General features: G+C 40.3%; 1 protein-coding gene across 1 annotated transcript in view; it reads right to left on the reverse strand.

Annotated features, from left to right (window-relative positions):
- Nucleotides 1–1,461: 1,461 nt before the first annotated feature.
- The window catches only part of LOC143041421 (meteorin-like protein), a 122,222-nt gene continuing 103,549 nt past the window's right edge, over nucleotides 1,462–20,134 (reverse strand). Inside the window, exon 3 of the mRNA XM_076213266.1 lies at nucleotides 1,462–1,896. Coding sequence (XP_076069381.1) covers nucleotides 1,481–1,896 — 416 coding nt within the window. The 3' untranslated portion in view covers nucleotides 1,462–1,480. The remainder of the gene's footprint in view (nucleotides 1,897–20,134) is intronic.

Here is a 20,134-nt window from a genome sequence, read left to right on the forward strand (position 1 = left end):
CTCTTCTTCTCCATATACATTTATACATACAATATATACAAATTATCTATACATAAAATGGCACCTTCAGATTCGTTGCTACATTATTGTGCAAAAATAGCAATGGAATAAAAAGCCCCTCTTGACGGACACAGCAAGAAAGAAAAAAGAAATAATAATATTAAAAGACTTTGCCAACAAAAAGACATGTTTTGACAACACAACACTTGTCCTGACAACACCTGTTGAAACGCGCCTGAAAAAGTAAGACTCACCTATATGGCAACAGTCCCAACTGACTGGCAGGGAATGTTGCCATATTAGTGATTCCTTCTTTTTCAAACTCGCTTGTAAAGAGTAAATATGTACTCCCCTCCATATATATATATATATATATATATATATATATATATATATATATATATATATATATATATATATATATATATATATATATATATATATACATATAAGAGTAATACAGTATTAATGTTGTCTTGTTGGCAATTGTATTTAACACAATACAACAAGGAAACATAAGGACAGAGACTTACACAGGGATAGATCAGCTGCTTAAGCAAAGAAGAGACAACGTTTGTACAACAGCAGCCCATAAATCATCACCATATCATGAAAAAAGAATCCCGCAATATTGCACCTTGTGCTTACATTATACATTTCGCCAAAAACATATAAAAATTGCTTAAACTATACATTTCGCCAAAAGTAAAAAAAAAAAAATTATACACATGCATACATACGTACACAATTGCGAGCATAGCACTACACACACCATCTGGCGATACAGCTGGTACACAAAGTCCCTTCAACCAGCTGTACCCCTCCCTCACCCCAAACACACAATCACAGACACAAAACAAAATGGCTCCATATGGCACCTATTATTATCATTGTTATAAATTTCTTCTTATTTTCTTTGTTTTTGTTCACGACACTAATTATTATTATTTTTATTTTCTTCTGTCTTTGTTCTTCACGAAGAAACATGATGACGTCTCAGAGGAATTTTAAAAAATCACTCGTAACGACTTTTCCCGCCAATTTTAACGGTTTCGGGTCATTACGGTGTTTGTTTTTCTCTTGACAGTTTGAACTTTGTAACGGTTTTGTGTAATTTTGTAACGGGCTCCGTCACGCTGTAACGCCTTTCCGTCACTTTGTTACGATTTCGTGTAACTTCGTAACGGTTTGTCGTCATTTTGTAACGGTTTCACATTGGCAACGGAATCGCTTCATGTTGTAACGGTTCCGTAACACTGTAACGGTTTCCCGTTACGTTATAGTCTTCCTCGCCGTCACTTTATTTCCAAACGTTAACCGTATCCATAAAGGATGTAACGGGATTTTTCATCGTCATATAATTTTTTCTTCAAATTTTTGCTTTTTTTCATATTTTGACTTTCCAACGGGATCACGCCCTTCCCCCCCCCCCAGGAAGGAATCCCCCCCTCCCCCCAGGAAGAATCCCCCCGAGTGAATATCACGTCTCCAGAATACAATGCGCGGATCCGGCACTAAGCGCCCTTTTGGTAATTTCCGCCCACTCGATCCTACGGGGCGCACACCATAACATGGGCTCTCCTAAACGGATCCTGCCCATAAAGATGAACTCTCCTTCCCCATGCTGGGCTCCACACTTCAGAGGAACCTGTACCACACCCTCGTAAGACCCTGTGGCAGCGTCCGCGCGCAGGGCGTTGTTCCCGGGGTCCAAAGGCTGGCGGTGGACCGGGCGGAAGACTGGGGAGGTTTGTTGGAAGACTTTGGACGCCGAGACGGTGACTTGGGTCTTTAGGAGACGTGGGTCGTTCGAGACGCCTGTAATGATCCCACGGGCTACGAAGTCGCTTCGGCAGTACTGACGCACCATCTCGTCCTCGGAGCAAGGCCGGCATTCTGTCAAGGAAGGAAAGAGTCGTCAGTTTGATGGACATGTACAAAAAAAAAAAAAAAAAAAAAAAAAAAAAAAAAAAAAAAAAAAAAAAAAAAAAAAAAAAAAAAAAAAAAAAAAAAAAAAAAAAAAAAACATATATAAATAAATCAATATTAGGTGAATCACAATGAAGAAGTAAATATATACAAAAATAGATACATATATATACGAAATGTTATGTCAATAGTAAATGCGTTACACAAATACATAAATGTATACATAAACGAAATATTAGGTAAATCATAACCAATAAGATAAATGTAAGGAAATTCATAAACAAATACCCATAAATATATAAGAAGATAACAATCAACTAATTCAATATTTGGAAATAGAGGGGGAAATTGTCAAAAAAATTACACTAAAAGAAAAAATCATAAACATTTGACATATAAATAAGAATATTATTAAATAAAAAAATAAACAAACAAATAAAATGAATAAATAAAAAATATAAATAAATAAAGGGAATTTTGTAAACACCCTGGAATAAAAATGAACATTCTAAAGTTAAAAAAAAAATTGCTCAATATCATAAAATAGTCGTGACCATTCTCAATTGACAATATCAAACCATACTAACACATACTATCGGGTATATACTACTAATCATAATACCAAAATATACAATCCTTCCATTTGATCACCCCATGCATGTGTTTTGACTCACAAATAACAACTCCTTCATTGGAAAAAAAAAACGCTATTTGGCAACCTCCTCTTCGGTCCAATGCAAGGATATTGGGTGGGCGGGGCTTAAATTTACTAAACGAATCATTTCTCATTTCCACACCATCAGACCTCGTGACCTCTCCCCAACTCTTCTTCCTTCCGTAGTCTAACAAGATTACTATTTCATTGCAAATAGTCACGGGTATTCTACGTTGGAATACTCAAATTAGACCCCTTGTCGTCTGCAATGAAACCAAGATGAAGCGCGACTTGACATCATCGACCGCCCAGCCAATCAGCGCCGAGGGAAGGCGTGGATCCAGCCAATCAAATCCCTTCATGGTTGTCGTATCGATATATCCAAGCTTCCGCTCATTCACGTATCAAAAACGACAGAAAAAAACAAAACAAAACTACAAAAAGAAACTAAAATATCTGGTTAAAAATAAAAAGTAAATAAATATATTTGTAAATAAATAAATAAAAGCTGACGTCTTATTAACAAACATAAAATCATTTCACTTTGGGAAGAAAATAAACGACATGACGTCATTAAAAAATATGCGATCATGACGTCAAGAAAAACAAAACAAAACAAAACACTACAAGCGCCTTTCCTCTGACGTCAGAGCTTTAGTTTTTCTTTCTAAATTGAATTGACTAGTTCTTGTTTAGACTCAGCTAACGTAGCTTGTTATCGAGATGCATTCTTTACGGTTGAACAAGCAGAGCAATGCGTCTGTTTGGCTCCGCCCACTTTCCTCCTTCCCCTCCCTCCCTCACTCACTCGCTACCCAAACGTCTTCCAAGTAAATATTATTATAGATTATAAAATATTATTAACTAAATACACAATATTAACTAAATAGATAAAATATTATTAACTAGATTAACTACAAAATATTAACTAAACAAGTACACTAATATCAACTAAATAAACTATAAAATACTGAATAAAATATAATTAACTAAATGAAGTACTAACCAAACAAATGATAAAATATTAAATAAATGATTAAAATATCATTAAGTAAATCAAATATAAAATATAAACTAATTAAGTGAAATATTTACACTATAAAATACCAACAAAATAAACTATTATTAACTATTATAAAGATTATCATAAAAATTCTATCTATAAAGAAGAATTTAATTCCTTATTGATACTGTTTAATTTCAAAGCCTTTAAGACACAAAACTAAGACACAGTCACAATATCTATTTGCTAAGTCAAAATACCTTCCAGCTGAGACACAATAAGACACAAAATCCCTCAGTCACAATATCCAACACTAAGTCCCAACATCCGTTAGCTAAGCCACAGTACCTACAGCTGAGACACAATTTTTACACAATAAGACACACTATCACTCATTCAAGTGGAATACCCAACACTCAGTCACAACATAATTCCACTAAAGACACAATATTCAACAGCTTAGACAACATTCAGTCACACAAGTCACAATACCAATCCAACGAAGACACAATACCCATCAATTGTGTCACAATATCCATCCACTCAGACACCACATTCACGAGTCATAACACACCCGATTAGTCACAATACCAACACACAGAGGCACAATAGTCATCCACACAGACACAATACACATTAAAGTCACAATATCTACTTTTTGTGACACAATATCCATCCACTAAGACACACATTCGCTTACCTAAGTCACAAAACTTCCCCAGTGAGTCACAATATCAACACATTGAAGTCACAATACCCATCCATGACACCAATGCCCATCCACTAAGACACACATTCGCTTACCTAAGTCACAATATTTCCCCAGTGAGACACAATATCGATACAATGAAGTCACAATACCCAGAGATTAAGGACCCACATTCACTCAATGAAGTCACAATATTCTCCCCAGTGAGTCACACTATCCTCGCGCTAAGGCACAATACCCTCACAATGTGGGACCCTGGTTCAGGATCCTCGGGGTGTCCTCGCCTCTGACAGCATGTAATTCATAATGACGTCTCGATTCGGGAGGAGGAGGAGGGAGGAGGAGGAGGAGGAGGAGGAGGAGGAGGGAGGAGGGAGGAGGGAGGTGGGGGGAAAGGAGAAGGGGGAAGGAGAAGGACGAAGAGGGGGGAGGAAGAGGAGAAGGACAAGGAGAGGGAGGAAGAGGAGGAAGAGGGAGGAAGGAGGTAGAGAGAAAAGGGAAGGAGAAGAACGAGGAAGGGGAGGAGGAGGAAGAGGGGGAAGGGGGAGGAGGGAGGTGGAGAAGGGGGAAGGGGGAGGAGGAGGAAAAGGAGGACGAGGAGGAGGAAGAGGGAGAGGAAGAGCATTGGGAAGGAGAAAGAGTATGAGAAGGAGAAACAGAGAGAGAAAGAGAGAGAGGGAGAGAGAGAGAGAGAGAGAGAGAGAGAGAGAGGAGAAAGAGAAACTTCAAAATCAAAACCACTGAAGCCTTGAAAGAACACAAAAAAGTATTATTTACTTCAAGAAAATTTTCCTCACAGAAAAGAATCCAAAAAAATCTGATTATTTTGAACAAAAAACGTCATTAGCGTCGACATGACGTCACGAACTCAGACTAGGCGACATGACGTCACATCCAAACCCCGCCCCCCAACCTGCGCGTGGACCAGATTTGTATACTTGTATCGCTACAAAACCCAGAAACTCTGAGCAATACGATAATCTTAGTGTCTAGGGAGGGTGCAGCTGGTGAGTTCAATGCTGTAGTAAGTAATAACCCTTAATATATCTCGCCACAACTTGTGTGGTCCTCAGGATGTGTATGAAGTTTGTAATATTGGCTTCTCTTCCTTCCTTAGTATACACAAACAACCTCCGAATCTCCAGTTGGGTTGGGAGCTTGTTTCCGTATCCTAGCAGGATTCTATACTAGAAGAGGATCTTTCTTTTCCCTAGAAACATGACTAAGTACTAACAGAAATAATCCTTTTTGTGCTCTAAAAAATATTCCTTTATCCCTGAATACCCCAAGAATAAGATTTTCCTAATCTCTCAAGCATCGTTTTAACTAAAGACGTTCCTTGTCCAACGACCTCATCAAGTCCCACTAGTCATCAGACGATTCAATTCAGTTGCAGGATGGACCTTAGGATCGAGACGTTAGGTTGTCCAAGCCCAATTTCTCAGAAGAATAAAATCAGATCATTAATTGGAAGGAGAAAGAGTGTAGGGATGACCCGTCATCCAGGAGGTGCTAAGATAAGAGGGAGGGTGGAGGGAGGAGGGTGGAGGGGGGTGGAGTGTATTTAGGGATGGAATGGGTGGGAATGGTTTTATGCCTTTTTCTTTTTGGCTACCTCCCTTGTAAGGGGGGGGGAAGCCTTGGTATATGTATGTATGTATTAATTGGAAGAAATACACCTAGAGTAACTCTAGGCTACCCAGACGAAAGGCATCCGCTGAAGAAGATACATGGGTGTGATACAGCGGCTCTCCTCTCAACAACAGAAGCAAACTCAGAGGTTCCAGCGGTTTGAGCCTCGGGAGAGTCTGCCGGGGAAGTGGTTACAAAAACTGGGTTCTCCACTAACCACAAGACAATGCTCTTCCCCTCCCTCCCCCTACCCCTTCCCCCAACCATCCCCCTCCCCCCCCTGAGCCCGTACTCTTCGCCTCTGTCGGACCGTCTCTCTCTCTCTCTCTCTCTCTCTCTCTCGTCCGTCCCTCTGACATTCAACAATACTTGCATGTGTTCCAATTAATTCAAGCCACGAATTCTTAACCTGTTTTTCAACTTCTCCCCCCCTCCCCCCAAGACACAAAATTAATCCCCGTTTTATGGATGTCACACGAATGTAAAATTTACAAGCACACATTTTCGGTTTCCAAAATTCAATTTTTCCCCTTTTTTTTTAGTTTTATGACAATTTACAAAAACCTGTTCCTTTGGTGAGCTTTCCATACGTCTCCAAAATATCACAAGATAAGCTTGGAACGGGGATTCCATTACATCCTCCTCCTCCTCCTCCTTCACTTTTTCTTCCTCCTCCTCCTCCTTCACCTCTTTTTCCTCCCCCTCCTTCCATACGAACACACGAATTGTTTCATGATTGATTTATAATCGAACACAACGACCCTGATCGATTTGCTTGACAGGGTCTACGAGAACCAGGAGCTGTGCATCGGGTGCGTGAACACGCACACACAAGATTTTTTTTTTCTTTTTTTTTTCTTTTGTTTTTGTTCTCGCACAGACCAGACTCTAGCCTCCCTTCCCAGATGCAAATGAAATCCGGCAAGAATGATTTATGTCTCCTGATGACCGGTTCCGGTAACGTTTCAGTCCCCCGAAGGTGTTTATTATCTCGCCGCATGTGCGCGAATGCTAACCGCGCCAACCCCGGTCACAGGAACGCGCCATGGCGCGCACGTCACGATGAACACGGATGGGCGAATGATTTGATTTGGTTTTGCAAGGACAAATCATCCCATAAATTTGGAATCCAAAATGAATTATCAAATAGAAAATTATAATATAGGTTCACACAAATTTATATAAAAAAAAAATATATATATGATTTTGGAAGGACAAATCCCATAAATTTGGAATCCAAAAAGAGTTAATAAATAGATTAAATAATTATATAGATTAACAAATAAGTAAACCAATTAGTAAAAAAAATATAGTTAATGAAAAAATATATATGCTTTTGGAAGGACAAATCTTCCAATAACCTGGAATCCAAAATGAATTAATAAATAGATTAAGTAATTACATTAACAAATAAGTAAATTCATTAATAATATATATATATATATATATATATATATATATATATATAATATATATATATATTTAATGAAAAAAATCATATGCTTTTGGAAGAATGATTTGTCCAATAAATTTGGAATCCTAAATAAATAGATTAGATAATCATATAGATTAACAAAATAATAATAATAATAGAAAACAAAACAAAATAACAAAAATACGCGATGTTCTACGAGACTACAGAGCAAGACAAAGGTGTCCAAAATTTTTCGTTCAATTTCATAATCTTTCGTTCACACGATATGTCGTCTGCCTACTGTGCATGTTCTCAATAGAAGTGCCAAGTTGAAGCTAAAGATGTGTTCAACTTTGGCGATTGAACAGATAATTTGATGGACGAAGCCTTTGGCAGGGTAGTAATTACCAATCTCGCCACTTATCATACGAGTAATTTAATTCAATAAGAAGGGAGATTCTGTGTGAGAAAGAGAGAGACAGAGGAAGATAGAAAAAAAAAGGTAGAGGGAGCTAGAAAGAGAGAGGAGAAGGAGAGAGAGAGAGAGAGAGAGAGAGAGAGCTAGAAAGAGAGGGAGCTAGAGAGAGCGAGATAGAGGGAGCTAGAGAGTTAGAGAGGGAGCTATAGAAAGAGAGAGCTAGAAAGAGAGGGAGTTAAAGAGAAGGAGCTAAAGAGAGGGAGAGGAGAGAGAGAGAGAGAGAGAGCGAGACAGAGAGAGGCTCTTACTCTCTCTCACTCTCATAGAAAACGGTATGCCAGCGTCTAATTACTTCTTGTGCTAACAAGCACGCAAGCATTCTTGTGTAAATTATGGGTTTCCGCTAAAAATCTGCAAGCGAGGCAAGCGTGGTTGTGCCTGTCAATTTGCAGTAAAAAGCATTTTTTGGTTCAAGACTTCCTCTCAATGATTGTCAAAATTCCGAACATACCCTCCACCCACAAAAAAAAAAAAAAAAAAAAAGAGAGAGAGAGAGATATGAGGGGAAGATATATCAAGAGAGAGGAAATGGAGATATCAAGAGAGATAGAGAGATGATGGGGGAGATATAAATAAATGAATAAATTAATAACATTATTCTATTCTAAGGGACTAGTTATGTCAGATGATAGTTTCCACATACCCACGTTTATCCAGTTCCGTGTTGAGCTAAGGACTATCGGTAAGGTGAGGAGATAGGTTCCTTCCTTCATTAAGCACACACACATGTATATATATATATATATATATATATATATATATATATACTCCCTCTCCGTTTGCACGAGGGGACGGAGAGGGGTGGGGGTTCGCCGACGAAGTGAAGCGGCCTTGCTGTGGATGTGCTGTGCCTTGCTACATTGCTTCTGATCCAAAGCGGTGGGCAGGATGCAGGGATGACCCGTCATCCATGAGGAGTTGAGATGGGAGGGGGGGGGGGGAGGGTGGTGGATGGGGGTGTAGAATGGGTGGGAATAGATAGTACGTGGGTCTGATTTGGCTACCTCCCTTGTAAGGGGAAAAAGCTCTTGGTATATGGAATAGAAATACACGCACACACACACACACGTACACACCAAGTTTTTTGTACATGATATGGTTTAACGTCACAAGCTCCTCCCATTGGAGGGCAAGGACGGTGCCCCTTACAGAGGACTTTGTAGCGTGGGATTTAATGAACCATGTCCTTGGTTCAACTTCGCCGGTGGCAGGATTCGAACCTCCATCTCCTCGACCTTCGCCGCAAGTAACGACGCCCTAACCCGCTCCGCCATCGAGTTTGTGTACATACAAGAGCGAAAGACTGTCAACATTGGCGCAATCTTTTGTAGAGTTAGAACCCTTGTCAAGAGGAGGAGGAGGAGGAGGAGGAGGAGGAGGAGGAGGAGGAGGAAGAGGAGGAGGAGGAGGATGAAGCAAGAAATCGTGACTTCAAGACTTTCACTAGTTGGCACACGGCGAACTCAGGAGATCTTCTTCTTCTTCTTCTTCTTCTTGTTCTTCTTTTTGTTCTTCGTCTTTGTCCAAGGACTTTTTCCTCCCTCTTGTGTGGGTGGGTGGGTACATGTTTGCCAAGCTCCGTGGGATGATTATCTCTCTCTCTCTCTCTCTCTCTCTCTCTCTCTCTCTCTCTCTCTCTCTCTCTCTCTTTGACAAGTCTCATTTACTCGAAGACACTACGACCAAGAAGTGGACGAAGAAGAGGACGAAGAAGAAGAAGAGGAAGAAGAGGACGAAGAAGAGAAGGACGAAGGAGAAGATGACGAAGAAGATGGCAAAGGGGAGGGCGAAGAAGAGGAAGAGAAGAAAACAAAGAAGAGGTCAATGAAAAAGACGAAGAGGAGGACGAAGAGGAAGAGGGCAAATAAGAAGAAAATGAAGAAGAAGACAAAGATGGAAACTGAGGACAAAGAAGAAGAAAAAGAAGAAAACGAAGAGGACGATGATGAAGAGGAAGGAAATGAGGAGGAAGAGGACAAAGAAGAAGAAGAAAACGAGAACAAGAATAAGAGGACGATGAAGAAGAAGACGAAGAAGACGAGGACGAAGAAGAAGACGAAGAAGAAGAAGAAGAAGAAGAAGAAGAGGACGAAGAAGAAGAACAAGAAGAAGAAGGAGAAGAAGAGGACGAAGAAGAAGAAGAAGAGGACGAAGAAGAAGAAGAAGAACAAGAAGAAGCACAAGAAGAAGAAGAGGACTAAGGTCTCTGGCTGAGGTATCTTTGGACCAACTCTTATGCAAATAAAACACGTGTAATTTCGTGCCCAGCCTCAATCCCATAAGCCCGCATGATCTACGACTCCGCGTCGCCAGAAGGTCTTGCTTCTCTGGGTCCGTCTTTATGTCCGTCCCCCCTCCGAACCCTTTTCCTTTTTAAGCTACAAAGGCTCACGAGGATGCTACGGGGGCCATGTCCACAACAGAGGCTGACTACAATCCTACCGGGTTCATATCAATGAGCCCCGATCTCATAAACGTACTAATTTTCGAACAAAAGCACACACACACACAAAGATTCCAATACGGTATAAGCGTTTCCGATCCTTTACAGGCGTTTCCAGAGCCTTATTACTGTTTCATATATTCTGGGGCTTCCACACTCAACGACTGGCTTGGCCAATAATCTCAGTCTTGCATGTTGGGAAGAGATAACGCTGATTACTATAGATAAATTGTTGACCCGTGGTCAGGATACAATATAATCGATGTATGGAAAGGGCCTCTTTCCCTTTCTCTTTCCAGCATTCTTCAGGGCACACAATACAATATCAAACATCTCTCTTTTCCTAGAAAGAAAAAAAGAAAAAAAGAAAAAAAAAGAGCGACTGTATTGCATATGTGACCAGCAGGATATAGTGGAGATGCATATGTGTGTGTGTGTGTGTGTGTGTATGTGTGTGTGTGCACCCACCCCCTCTTGAAAATTCCATAGACACATACACATCGGCGAATAACAATTCACGGTCGTATGCAAATGCCCTACTCCCACTTGGTTACACACGGACATGTGATTAAGAATGCAAAAGCTAGCCCTTCCTATACACGTTCCACATATAAAGATATATATGGGGAGGAGGAACAACCATTAGTTCGCGGGAATGTTCCGTGGACATGCAACAAGGGGCCTCCCGTCCCAATTACGGCCGTCTCCGATTCCTAACCACGCCGACATCCTCCTGGGGTTGCTCGGCTCCGGAACCTTGTCTCTTGCACCTCAGTGTCTGAGAACGTATAGGACCCGCGGCCGAGGTTTGAGGCATGATTCACCAAGGCCGGGCGATGATAGCAATCAAGATAATGTTGAAAAAAAGGGGGATTCTTTGGATTGGAGGTTTCGAAGTCTTTGTGAAGGGACGGTAATGGTATCGGATGGTTTCGTAAAAGGTTTCGAATCCTTCTCGGGGTTGGATTTGCGGTATTGCACGAACTATGATGAGGGGGTTCCGTCTTCGCTACCGGTACGTAATGATAGATTATTACTGACAAGGAACCTGCTTTTAGTTGAGGCTCACCGTATATCGTCCTCCAACGGCTGAACAGGATGTATTTTTCAGTTCGAAAATATGCATAAAGATGATCTGCGCCGTGAGAGGGACAAGGAGGATGGGCTGGAAGCTGAGGCAAAAACCAAAAATTGAAGTAAAAAAAAGTACATGAGGAAGGTTGAATAAAGTGATGATGAAGACAAGAAGAAGAAAAGATGATGAAGAGGATGAACTGGAAAATGAAAAAAAAAAAAAAAAAAAATCGGAGTAAAAAAAAGTACATGAGGGAGGTCGAAGTGACGATGAAGACAAAAATAAGAAAAGATGAAGAGGATGGACTGCAAACTGAACAAAAATCGAAGTAAAAAAAGAAAATGAGGAAGGTTGAAGAAAGTGATGATGAAGACAAGAAGAGGAAAAGAAGATGAAGAGGATGAACTGGAAACTGAAAAAAATCGAAGTGAAAAAAGAACATGAGGAAGGTTGAAGAAAGTGATGATGAAGACAAAAAGAGGAAAAGATGAAAAGAACGAAAGTCGAAGTAAAAAAAGAACATGAGGCTAGTGATAATGAAGACAAGAAGAGGAAAAGAAGATAAAGAGGACGAAATGGAAGCTGATGATAAACCAAAATCAAAGTCCAAAAAGAAGAAGAAGAAAAAAAGGAAAGGTTGGGGGATGATGATTTAGGAAAAAAAGGAAAAGAAGAGGATGAAGAAAATAGTGATGAAGTCGGAAATAAGAAATAACGATGAAGAAGAAAATGGAAGTGAAGAAGAAAAAGAAGAAAAAAAAAACGGAAAAAAGAAAAATGGTGGAAAGAATTAATTCATGAACGATAAGTTCTGAAAATCTTCCAGCAGAAAAAAAGAAAAAGAAAAAAACTCTTGGTATGCTAACGAACAAAAACAAAACTCAAAGACAACAGCATCTATCATAAGTTCTGTCGCCTTTTCTTAACATAAACAAGAAAATTCAGTTTCCGTTTTCTGATAACCTGAAAATAAATATCCATCTTTTAACATCTTAGAACATTTCTAACAATCTGAACTTCCTGACTACAACAGAAACTAGAAGCTGCGGCAAAAAACCTTCCTAGATATTGTAGATGTTGAAGTACTAGCACTTTAAGTGGTCACAGAGGTAAAGTAAAAAAAAAAAAAAAAAAAAAAAAAAAAAAAAAAAAAAAAAAAAAAAAAAAAAAAAAAAAAAAAAAAAAAAAAAAAAAAAAAAAAAAAAAAAAAAAAAAAAAAAAAAAAGAAGAAGAAGAGAGAGAGAGAGAGAGAGAGACAGTCATTTATCGTTAAGCAGCCCCATGACAAAAAGAAAAAAAACAACAACAAAAAACTAGAAACTGCAGAACGAGGACTTTAAGCAGCCACACGACAAAGTCAAAAGAAAAACCTTTGTATTTTCAAGAAATTGCAGCAACTTAGCTTCTACTGGACACGTGACAGAGTCCAAAAAAGCCTTTGTATTCTAAGAAACTGCAGCACTAGAACATTAAATAACCACACGACAAATTCAAAAGAGAAAAAAATATGTATTTTCTAGAAATTGTATCAACTTCAAGTAATCACACGAAAAACTTGTATTCTCAAGAAACTGCATCAACTCATCTTGAAATGGTCACACTACAAAGTCCATAAAAATAAAGACCAAATGTGAGGACGCAGCCTTTATTAGTGCGACGTTTCGCTTCTTAAAGCCTTTATCAAGGACCTGACAAAGGCTGTGACAGGCAAAAGGTCATACAGGGTCCCTCCTCACGCGGCATTTCTTTACAAAGATTTGTCGGCAATTGCCAAGTTCATACAAAGTCCACAGACCCTTTGTATATCCAAGAAATTGGAGCATATTATCTTCAAGTACTCACACGACAAACGTCATCATTCTTGGTATTTTCTCCTCCACTCAAGAGGCGAACGACGCGACGCCACGTCCACCGGCAAATGACCATCATCAGGGACAAAACGTCTCAATGACGTAATTGGCCGGTGGCGACAGTTGGCGCCGCTCTGACGTCACGGTGCCGCTCTGACGTCACAGTGCCACTCTGACGTCACTGTGCCGCTCTGACGTCACGGTGCCGCTCTGACGTCACGGTGCCGCTCTGACGTCACGGTGCCGCTCTGACGTCATGGTGCCGCTCTGACGTCACAGTGCCACCCTGAGGTCAACGTGCCACTCTGACGTCACAGTGCCACTCTGACGTCACGGCGCCACTCTGACGTCACAGTGCCACTCTGACTTCACGGTGCCACTCTGACTTCACGGCGCCACTCTGACGTCACAGCGTCACTCTGACGTCACGCTTTGACCACGAGGTCACGCTTCTGTCAAGTCCCACTTGAACCAATGTGATTATCTCTGTTTTACCTTCATCAAGGAGGTCATGACTTCGGTCATGTTGGTTGGTTGGTTAGATTGACGACACGAGAACATAAGAATGGAGGAGACTGCGAGAGACCATAAGACCTACACTTAGCAGTTCCATGTCCATGGACACATGTCATCCCCATCCATAAAGTTATCTAACCTTCTATTGGTAAACCAGTTCTTGTTTATTTCCTTCTTAAAGTTAAATCTGTCAAGTTTAAATCCATTACCACGAGTCCTGCTTTGTTGTCTTAATATGATGACCTTGTTTGCGTCACCCTTGTTAAAGTCCTCGATCCATTTGAATACTTCTATTGGATCCCCCCAACTCTCTACGTCTTAGGTAACACTAATGTCTGTCTGTCACTGTCCCCCTTAAGCTTTTTTTTTTTTTTTTTTTTTTTTTAAGGTAGAAGAGGATCCGGGAAGAGTCCGTTCTATTCTGGAGAAGATCCGGACTAAAACCCGGAACCGGGAATTATTATTTTTTTTTTAATTTAATATAAATTACCTTGGCGGAGGTTTGCGCGTTCCGAGAGCTTTAAGTGACTTGTCAACTGAACGCGTTACTACTACTGACATCACCCTAATACCGCGTTACTTTGTGTTACTGTGACATTCCTGCCCTTGTCAATTGTCCAAATGACATGTGACATGACACGTAATGTCACTTAGTCACGTCACGGTTACGTTGCTTAAAAGTGCTCAACCACAGTCACGCAATTTTCCGTTTTTTATGAAGTGAATTATCCATTTGACCCATGCAATACAGAAACTATTTTTTGTTGTTGTTAAATAATCTCTTACATTTCTATTTAGACTGATTACTTTGTTTCTCTTGTATTAATTTCGTAAATAAAATTGTATTAAGACTATTAAATACATAAATTCAATTTTTACTATTTATTACGGACTAAGATCGAGAGTAAAAAAAAAAAAAAAAAATTGGCAACACTTTCACAGATGCCATAACGATTTATTTAATTATTTATCTATTTACTTCTATTTTCACTTTCAATCTAATCAATTCAACAGTGGCAACGTTGCTCGTTACACACACACACGAAAGAAAAAGTGGCAACACCGCATTACGGAGGAAGTAACAATGTCATTATCTACTTAAATACGAGAAAAGGCATGAGTGGCAACGTCGCATTATGGAGTACGACATGACGTCACGACGTTCGAAAGTCGAAAGTCAACAGATGCGGAGGCCTCAAGTGCTTTGTCACGGAGATAAAGAGAGAGAGAGAGAGAGAGAAAGAGAGAGTGTAGGAGGGAGAGACAGGGAGCAAGAGAGAGAGACAGAGAGAGAAGGAGAGAGAGGGAGTGAAGGAGAGAGACGGAGAGAGGGAGTGAAGGAGAGAGACGGAGAGAGACAGCGAGAGAGAATGGTCTAAGAGACTCATATATAAACACACAGGAGAGAGAGAGAGAGAGAGAGAGAGAGAGAGAGAGAGAGAGAAACGTAAGAGACCCATACATACATACATGAGAGAGAGAGAGAGAGAGAGAGAGAGAGAGAGAGAGAGAGAGAGAGAGAGAGAGAGTGGGATCGTACCAGGATCTCTTCTGAAGAAGAAGAAGTCAGAAGGAGACGTCACCGAAGAAGGCCGACGTCTCCTCGTCCACATCTCGAACTTCAAAACCAATGACTTTCACTCCGCGATGAGCTTTGTCTGAGCACAATGGACACCTAGAGACGCTTTACTCTTCCCATTGTGTGCGTTTCGGCTTGTCACAAAGCCCCCCCTCCCCTCGCTCCTCCCCTCCCCTCCCCTTCCCCCTTTTCCAGCCCTCCCTGCACTCCCCGCCTCCCGCCCCACCCTTCGGCATAGGGAACTAGTGTGACACACTGACAGACACGGATGAGGAGAAAATCTGTTCTGAGTTCTCGACGCCATGTCGAGAAATACGGTTAGTAAGAGATTGATTAAGTTAACTGTCATGTTATCTTAACGCGCTTATGTCGGAATGGGTTTTGATGATGGTGATGGTCTATATCTTAGAATTTTTTTTGTTAGTTTTAAAAAGATAATAATAATAATAATAAACACACATACAATATTTTCTTTGTGTAAATGTGGATAATCGCTACAAGGTTAGAAAACCGGACTAAATATGAACCAAAATATACATTTATGACAAAATATCTCTCATGACCCCAAGAAGCCATGGACAAAATCTCAATAAATAAACGAATAGAAATAAAATAAAATAAAAATAAAACAAATAAATAAATAAACAAACGCGTAAAAACAAACCGCGGATATAAATCCGCGAAAAACGGCGCCGATTTCGCGAATCTCTATCGCGAACGCTATTGCGACTGAACACCAAAATTCCTGCCACACCTGGACACGACAAACAACCCTCTTCCTCCGACAGGAAACACAATGAAGGTGAATGACTCCAAGCCCGGGTGACAACATATATATATATATATATATATATATATATATATATATATATATATATATATATATATATATATATTATATATATGCTGGTATATTGTGACAGGTTGATGAAGGTGGAAAAAGAAGTCACGGGGAATCTAGTTTCGAGTTCCTGAGTTTATTCCTGACCGGTTTCGCTCTATGCTTTCGCTCTGAAGAAGCATAGATTGAAACCGGTCAGGAATAAACTCAGGAACTCGTGAACAAACCCGTGACTTCTTTTTCCACCTGTCATCATATATATATATATATATATATATATATATATATATATATATATATATATATATATATATGTGTGTGTGTGTGTGTGTGTGTGTGTGTGTGTAAAAGAGGGAGACGGTTTTTCACTGATACAATTATTATTTAAAACGACAGCATTCTTATAGTTATTCAATTTCATCTTATCATTCTCAAATAATTTTATAATTATTTTCCTTCAATCGGACGAGCGTAAACTTGGATTATGAATCAGGTATGGAAATTTAGTTTATGCTCATTCGGTTTTGTGTGTATATATATATATATATATATATATATATATATATATATATATATATATATATATATATATATATATATATATATAGTGTTGTGTCTTCCTATACACCGGGCAACCCACCTTCCCCCTCCGGATCCCCAAGTCGGCCCCGCCCACTTGTGTGTACACAAGAAAGAGCACAACCCGCGAATGGACCAGACCTTCTGTGGGCGTGAATGGCCGTGAAGTCAGGTATACAGTGGGAGGTTAAGATGGGCGGCGTTGGGGGTGGGCGGGGGGTGGGTGTTGGGTGGGTGTCACAGGGAGATGATTGGGTGGGTTGGTCACCACTGAATGTGTAGAACTGATGTACATATTTTTTATGCATGTATGTGTGTGTATGCATATATATATATATATATATATATATATATATATATATATATATATATATATATATATATTGATATTGATATATATATATATACATATATATATATATATATATATATACATATATATATATATATATATATATATATATATATATATATATGTTGTGGAGCAAATCGCTAGTAGCAGCAATGTAATTCAAACAATCAGGCTCGGCTGTCACGCTGCTTAGAACTTGGGTCCCTCTGAGCATGTATGTGTGTGTGTGTGTGTGTGTGTGTGTGTGTGTGTGTGTGTGTGTGTGTGTGTGAGGGCGATGAGGAGGAATATATGAATGAAGATGAGAGGAGGAAGAGAAGGAAGGGAAGGGAGAGGAGTAAGAGGAAGAGGAAGAGGAAGTTGTAAGAAGAGGGAAGAAGGTAAAATACGAAAACAATAATTGCGTACATTATGAGGGAGAGGACGAGGAAGAGGAGGAAGAGGAGGAGGAGAAGGAGGAAGAGGAGGAGGAGGAGGAAGAGGAGGAGGAGGAAGAGGAGAAGGAGGAAGAGGAGGAGAAGGAGGAAGAGGAGGAGGAAGAGGAGGAGGAAGAGGAGGAGGAGGAGGAAGAGGAGGAGGAGGAAGAGGAGGAGGAGGAAGAGGAGGAGGAGGAAGAGGAGGATGAGGGAGATGAGGAGAAAGATGTTAACGAACATGACGAAATTGAGGATGATGATGATAATGTGGATGATGACAATGGTGATGTGGAGGAGGATGTGGATGTGGAGGGGGAGGAGGATGTGGAGGAGGAGGAGGAGGAGGAGGAGGAGGAGTTCCAGGGGCGAAGTTGACTCCCTCCACTGGAGGGCGAGTGTGGAGGATAACTTGGAGGCCGAGTCTTCTTCGTATTCAGTCTCTCCTTCCTTGCTCACTCCCTTCTTCCCTAACTCCCTCAGCGTTCGTCTACTCCCTCTCTCGCTCCCTCATCTCCCCCCCCCCCAAAAAAAAAAAAATTGCTTAAGGGGGACAGTGACAGACAGACATTAGTGTTACCTACCCTCATTACATAACTCACCCAAGACTCTCAGTAAATCTACCCTTTGGTTTGCCTCCGCCCCAAGGCACCCAAACAGACAGACAGACAGGTAGACAGACAGACTGACAGACAGAGCGTCTGTTCCCCGTCCACTCCCCTTGACATCCTACTCGACGTCCTGTCCTTTTCAGTGACATCCAGTCCCTCCCAAATCCCTTTTCCGCGGGATTCGAACCTTTTATAAAAGGATTGAATCCTTTTCTAAGGAATCCAATCCTCTTGTCCCTTCCTCCCTATACTTCCTTTTTCTTCTATTTTTCGAAAATCAAGTAAATTGCCTCTGTCGTCCTCTTCCTCTTCCTTCACTCCTCCTCCTCCCCGCCCAAGCTTTTATAATCCTTCTTCATGTCCTTCCGACCTTCTCGAATAAGTCCTCTTTGAAAGCCTTCAGGAAGGACCCTAATCCTACCTCAGGGACATAATGTTCCTACAAAGACCTTAAGACTTTAAAAAAAAAAAAAAAAAAAAAAAAAAAAAAAAAAAAAATATATATATATATATATATATATATATATATATATATATATATACATATACATATATTAATAGCAATAACAGAAATGATAACAAATAAATAAATAAATATTAATAAATTCAATAATGAAATGGGAGCAAATAGGTAACATAAACAAAATAAACAAACAGAACAAATAAACAAGTACAGTCAATAAATAAAATAACATAAAATGAAATAATAATAATTACGAGAAAGGAATAAGAGGGAGAGGGAGAGGGAGTGTGGAAATAGAGAGATAGAGAGAGATGGGAGAGAGAGAAATAGAGAGCGAGATCGGGGAGAGAGAGAGAGAGAGAGAGAGAGAGAGAGAGAGAGAGAGAGAGAGAGGAGTAATAGATAGAGATAGAGAGTGAGATGGGGGATCGGAGAGAGACAAGAGGAGAGACAGATAGAGAGAGAGAGAAAGATGGGAGAGAGTGGGGAGAGAGGTTAGGAGGAGGAGGAGGAGGAGGAGGAGGAGGAGGAGGAGGAGGAAGAGGAGGAGGAAGAGGAGGAGGATTTGGAAAATATGCTCCGTCAGCAGAGAATATGAAGTGACGCCGCGAGCCTTCCAGAACCACTACGCCACCAACCCCCCCTCCCCCTCTCCCTCCTCCTCTCCCTCCCCCCTCCCTCTCCCCGCCCGGTCCATCGCACACGTGGGGCAAGGCAGGACAGCTCGTAAGGGAGGATGAGGAGGGAGAGGGAGAGAGAGAGGAAGAGGAGGAAGAGAAGAAGGAGGAAGAGAAGTAGGAGAACGAAGAAGAGGAGGACGAGGAGGAGGAAAAGAAAGGGTAGGAAGAGGAGAAGGAGGAAGATAGGAGGTGGAGGAAGAGAAGGAATAGGGGAATAAGGAGGGTGGAGGAATAGGAGGAAAAAGAAGAGAAGGAGGAAGAGGAGGAGGAGGAAGAGGAGGAGGAAGAGGAGGAGAAGGAAGAGGTGGGGTAAGAGGAGGTACGGGAGGAGGAAGAGGTGGAATAGGTGGAGGAAGAGGAGGTGGAGCATGAGAAAGAGGAGAAAGAGGAAGAGGAGGAAGAGGAGGAGGAAGAGGAAGAAGGGGAGGAGGCGGATGAAGAGTTTTAACATATATATGCAGATCAAAAATCATCATGGCGTCCCAATATTACGCCAAAGATGGAAGAAGAAGAAGAAGAAGAAGAAGAAAACGGCTTTGCTCTGAAGTCTGGAAGCGATTTGACGTCATAAAGCCTAAAACCGACATGACGTCACAAATATAACATAAAAAAATGAATTTTGATCTGAATATACATGTATATATCTTTTTTACACTCCAACCTGTTGAATTTAACTGAAGTTGTTATCAATTTGGATTTGATCATTATCAAATCGAAGTTAGTAACATTTTCAATTAGATTTAACATTTACGAATCAAACGTACATTTCTGTAAATGAAAATATAATTAACATAATTTCTTATATCAACTCTCGTGATGACATCTCTATCTCAATCATCAAACTAAAAAAAAAAAAAAAAAAAAAAAAAAAAATAATAATAATAATGACGTCAGAAATGCGCATAGACTAAC

Source organism: Oratosquilla oratoria, chromosome 31 (genome assembly GCF_046742065.1).
Source record: "Oratosquilla oratoria isolate Oo_2021 chromosome 31, ASM4674206v1, whole genome shotgun sequence".
In the NCBI taxonomy this organism is placed as follows: Eukaryota; Metazoa; Arthropoda; class Malacostraca; order Stomatopoda; family Squillidae; genus Oratosquilla; species Oratosquilla oratoria.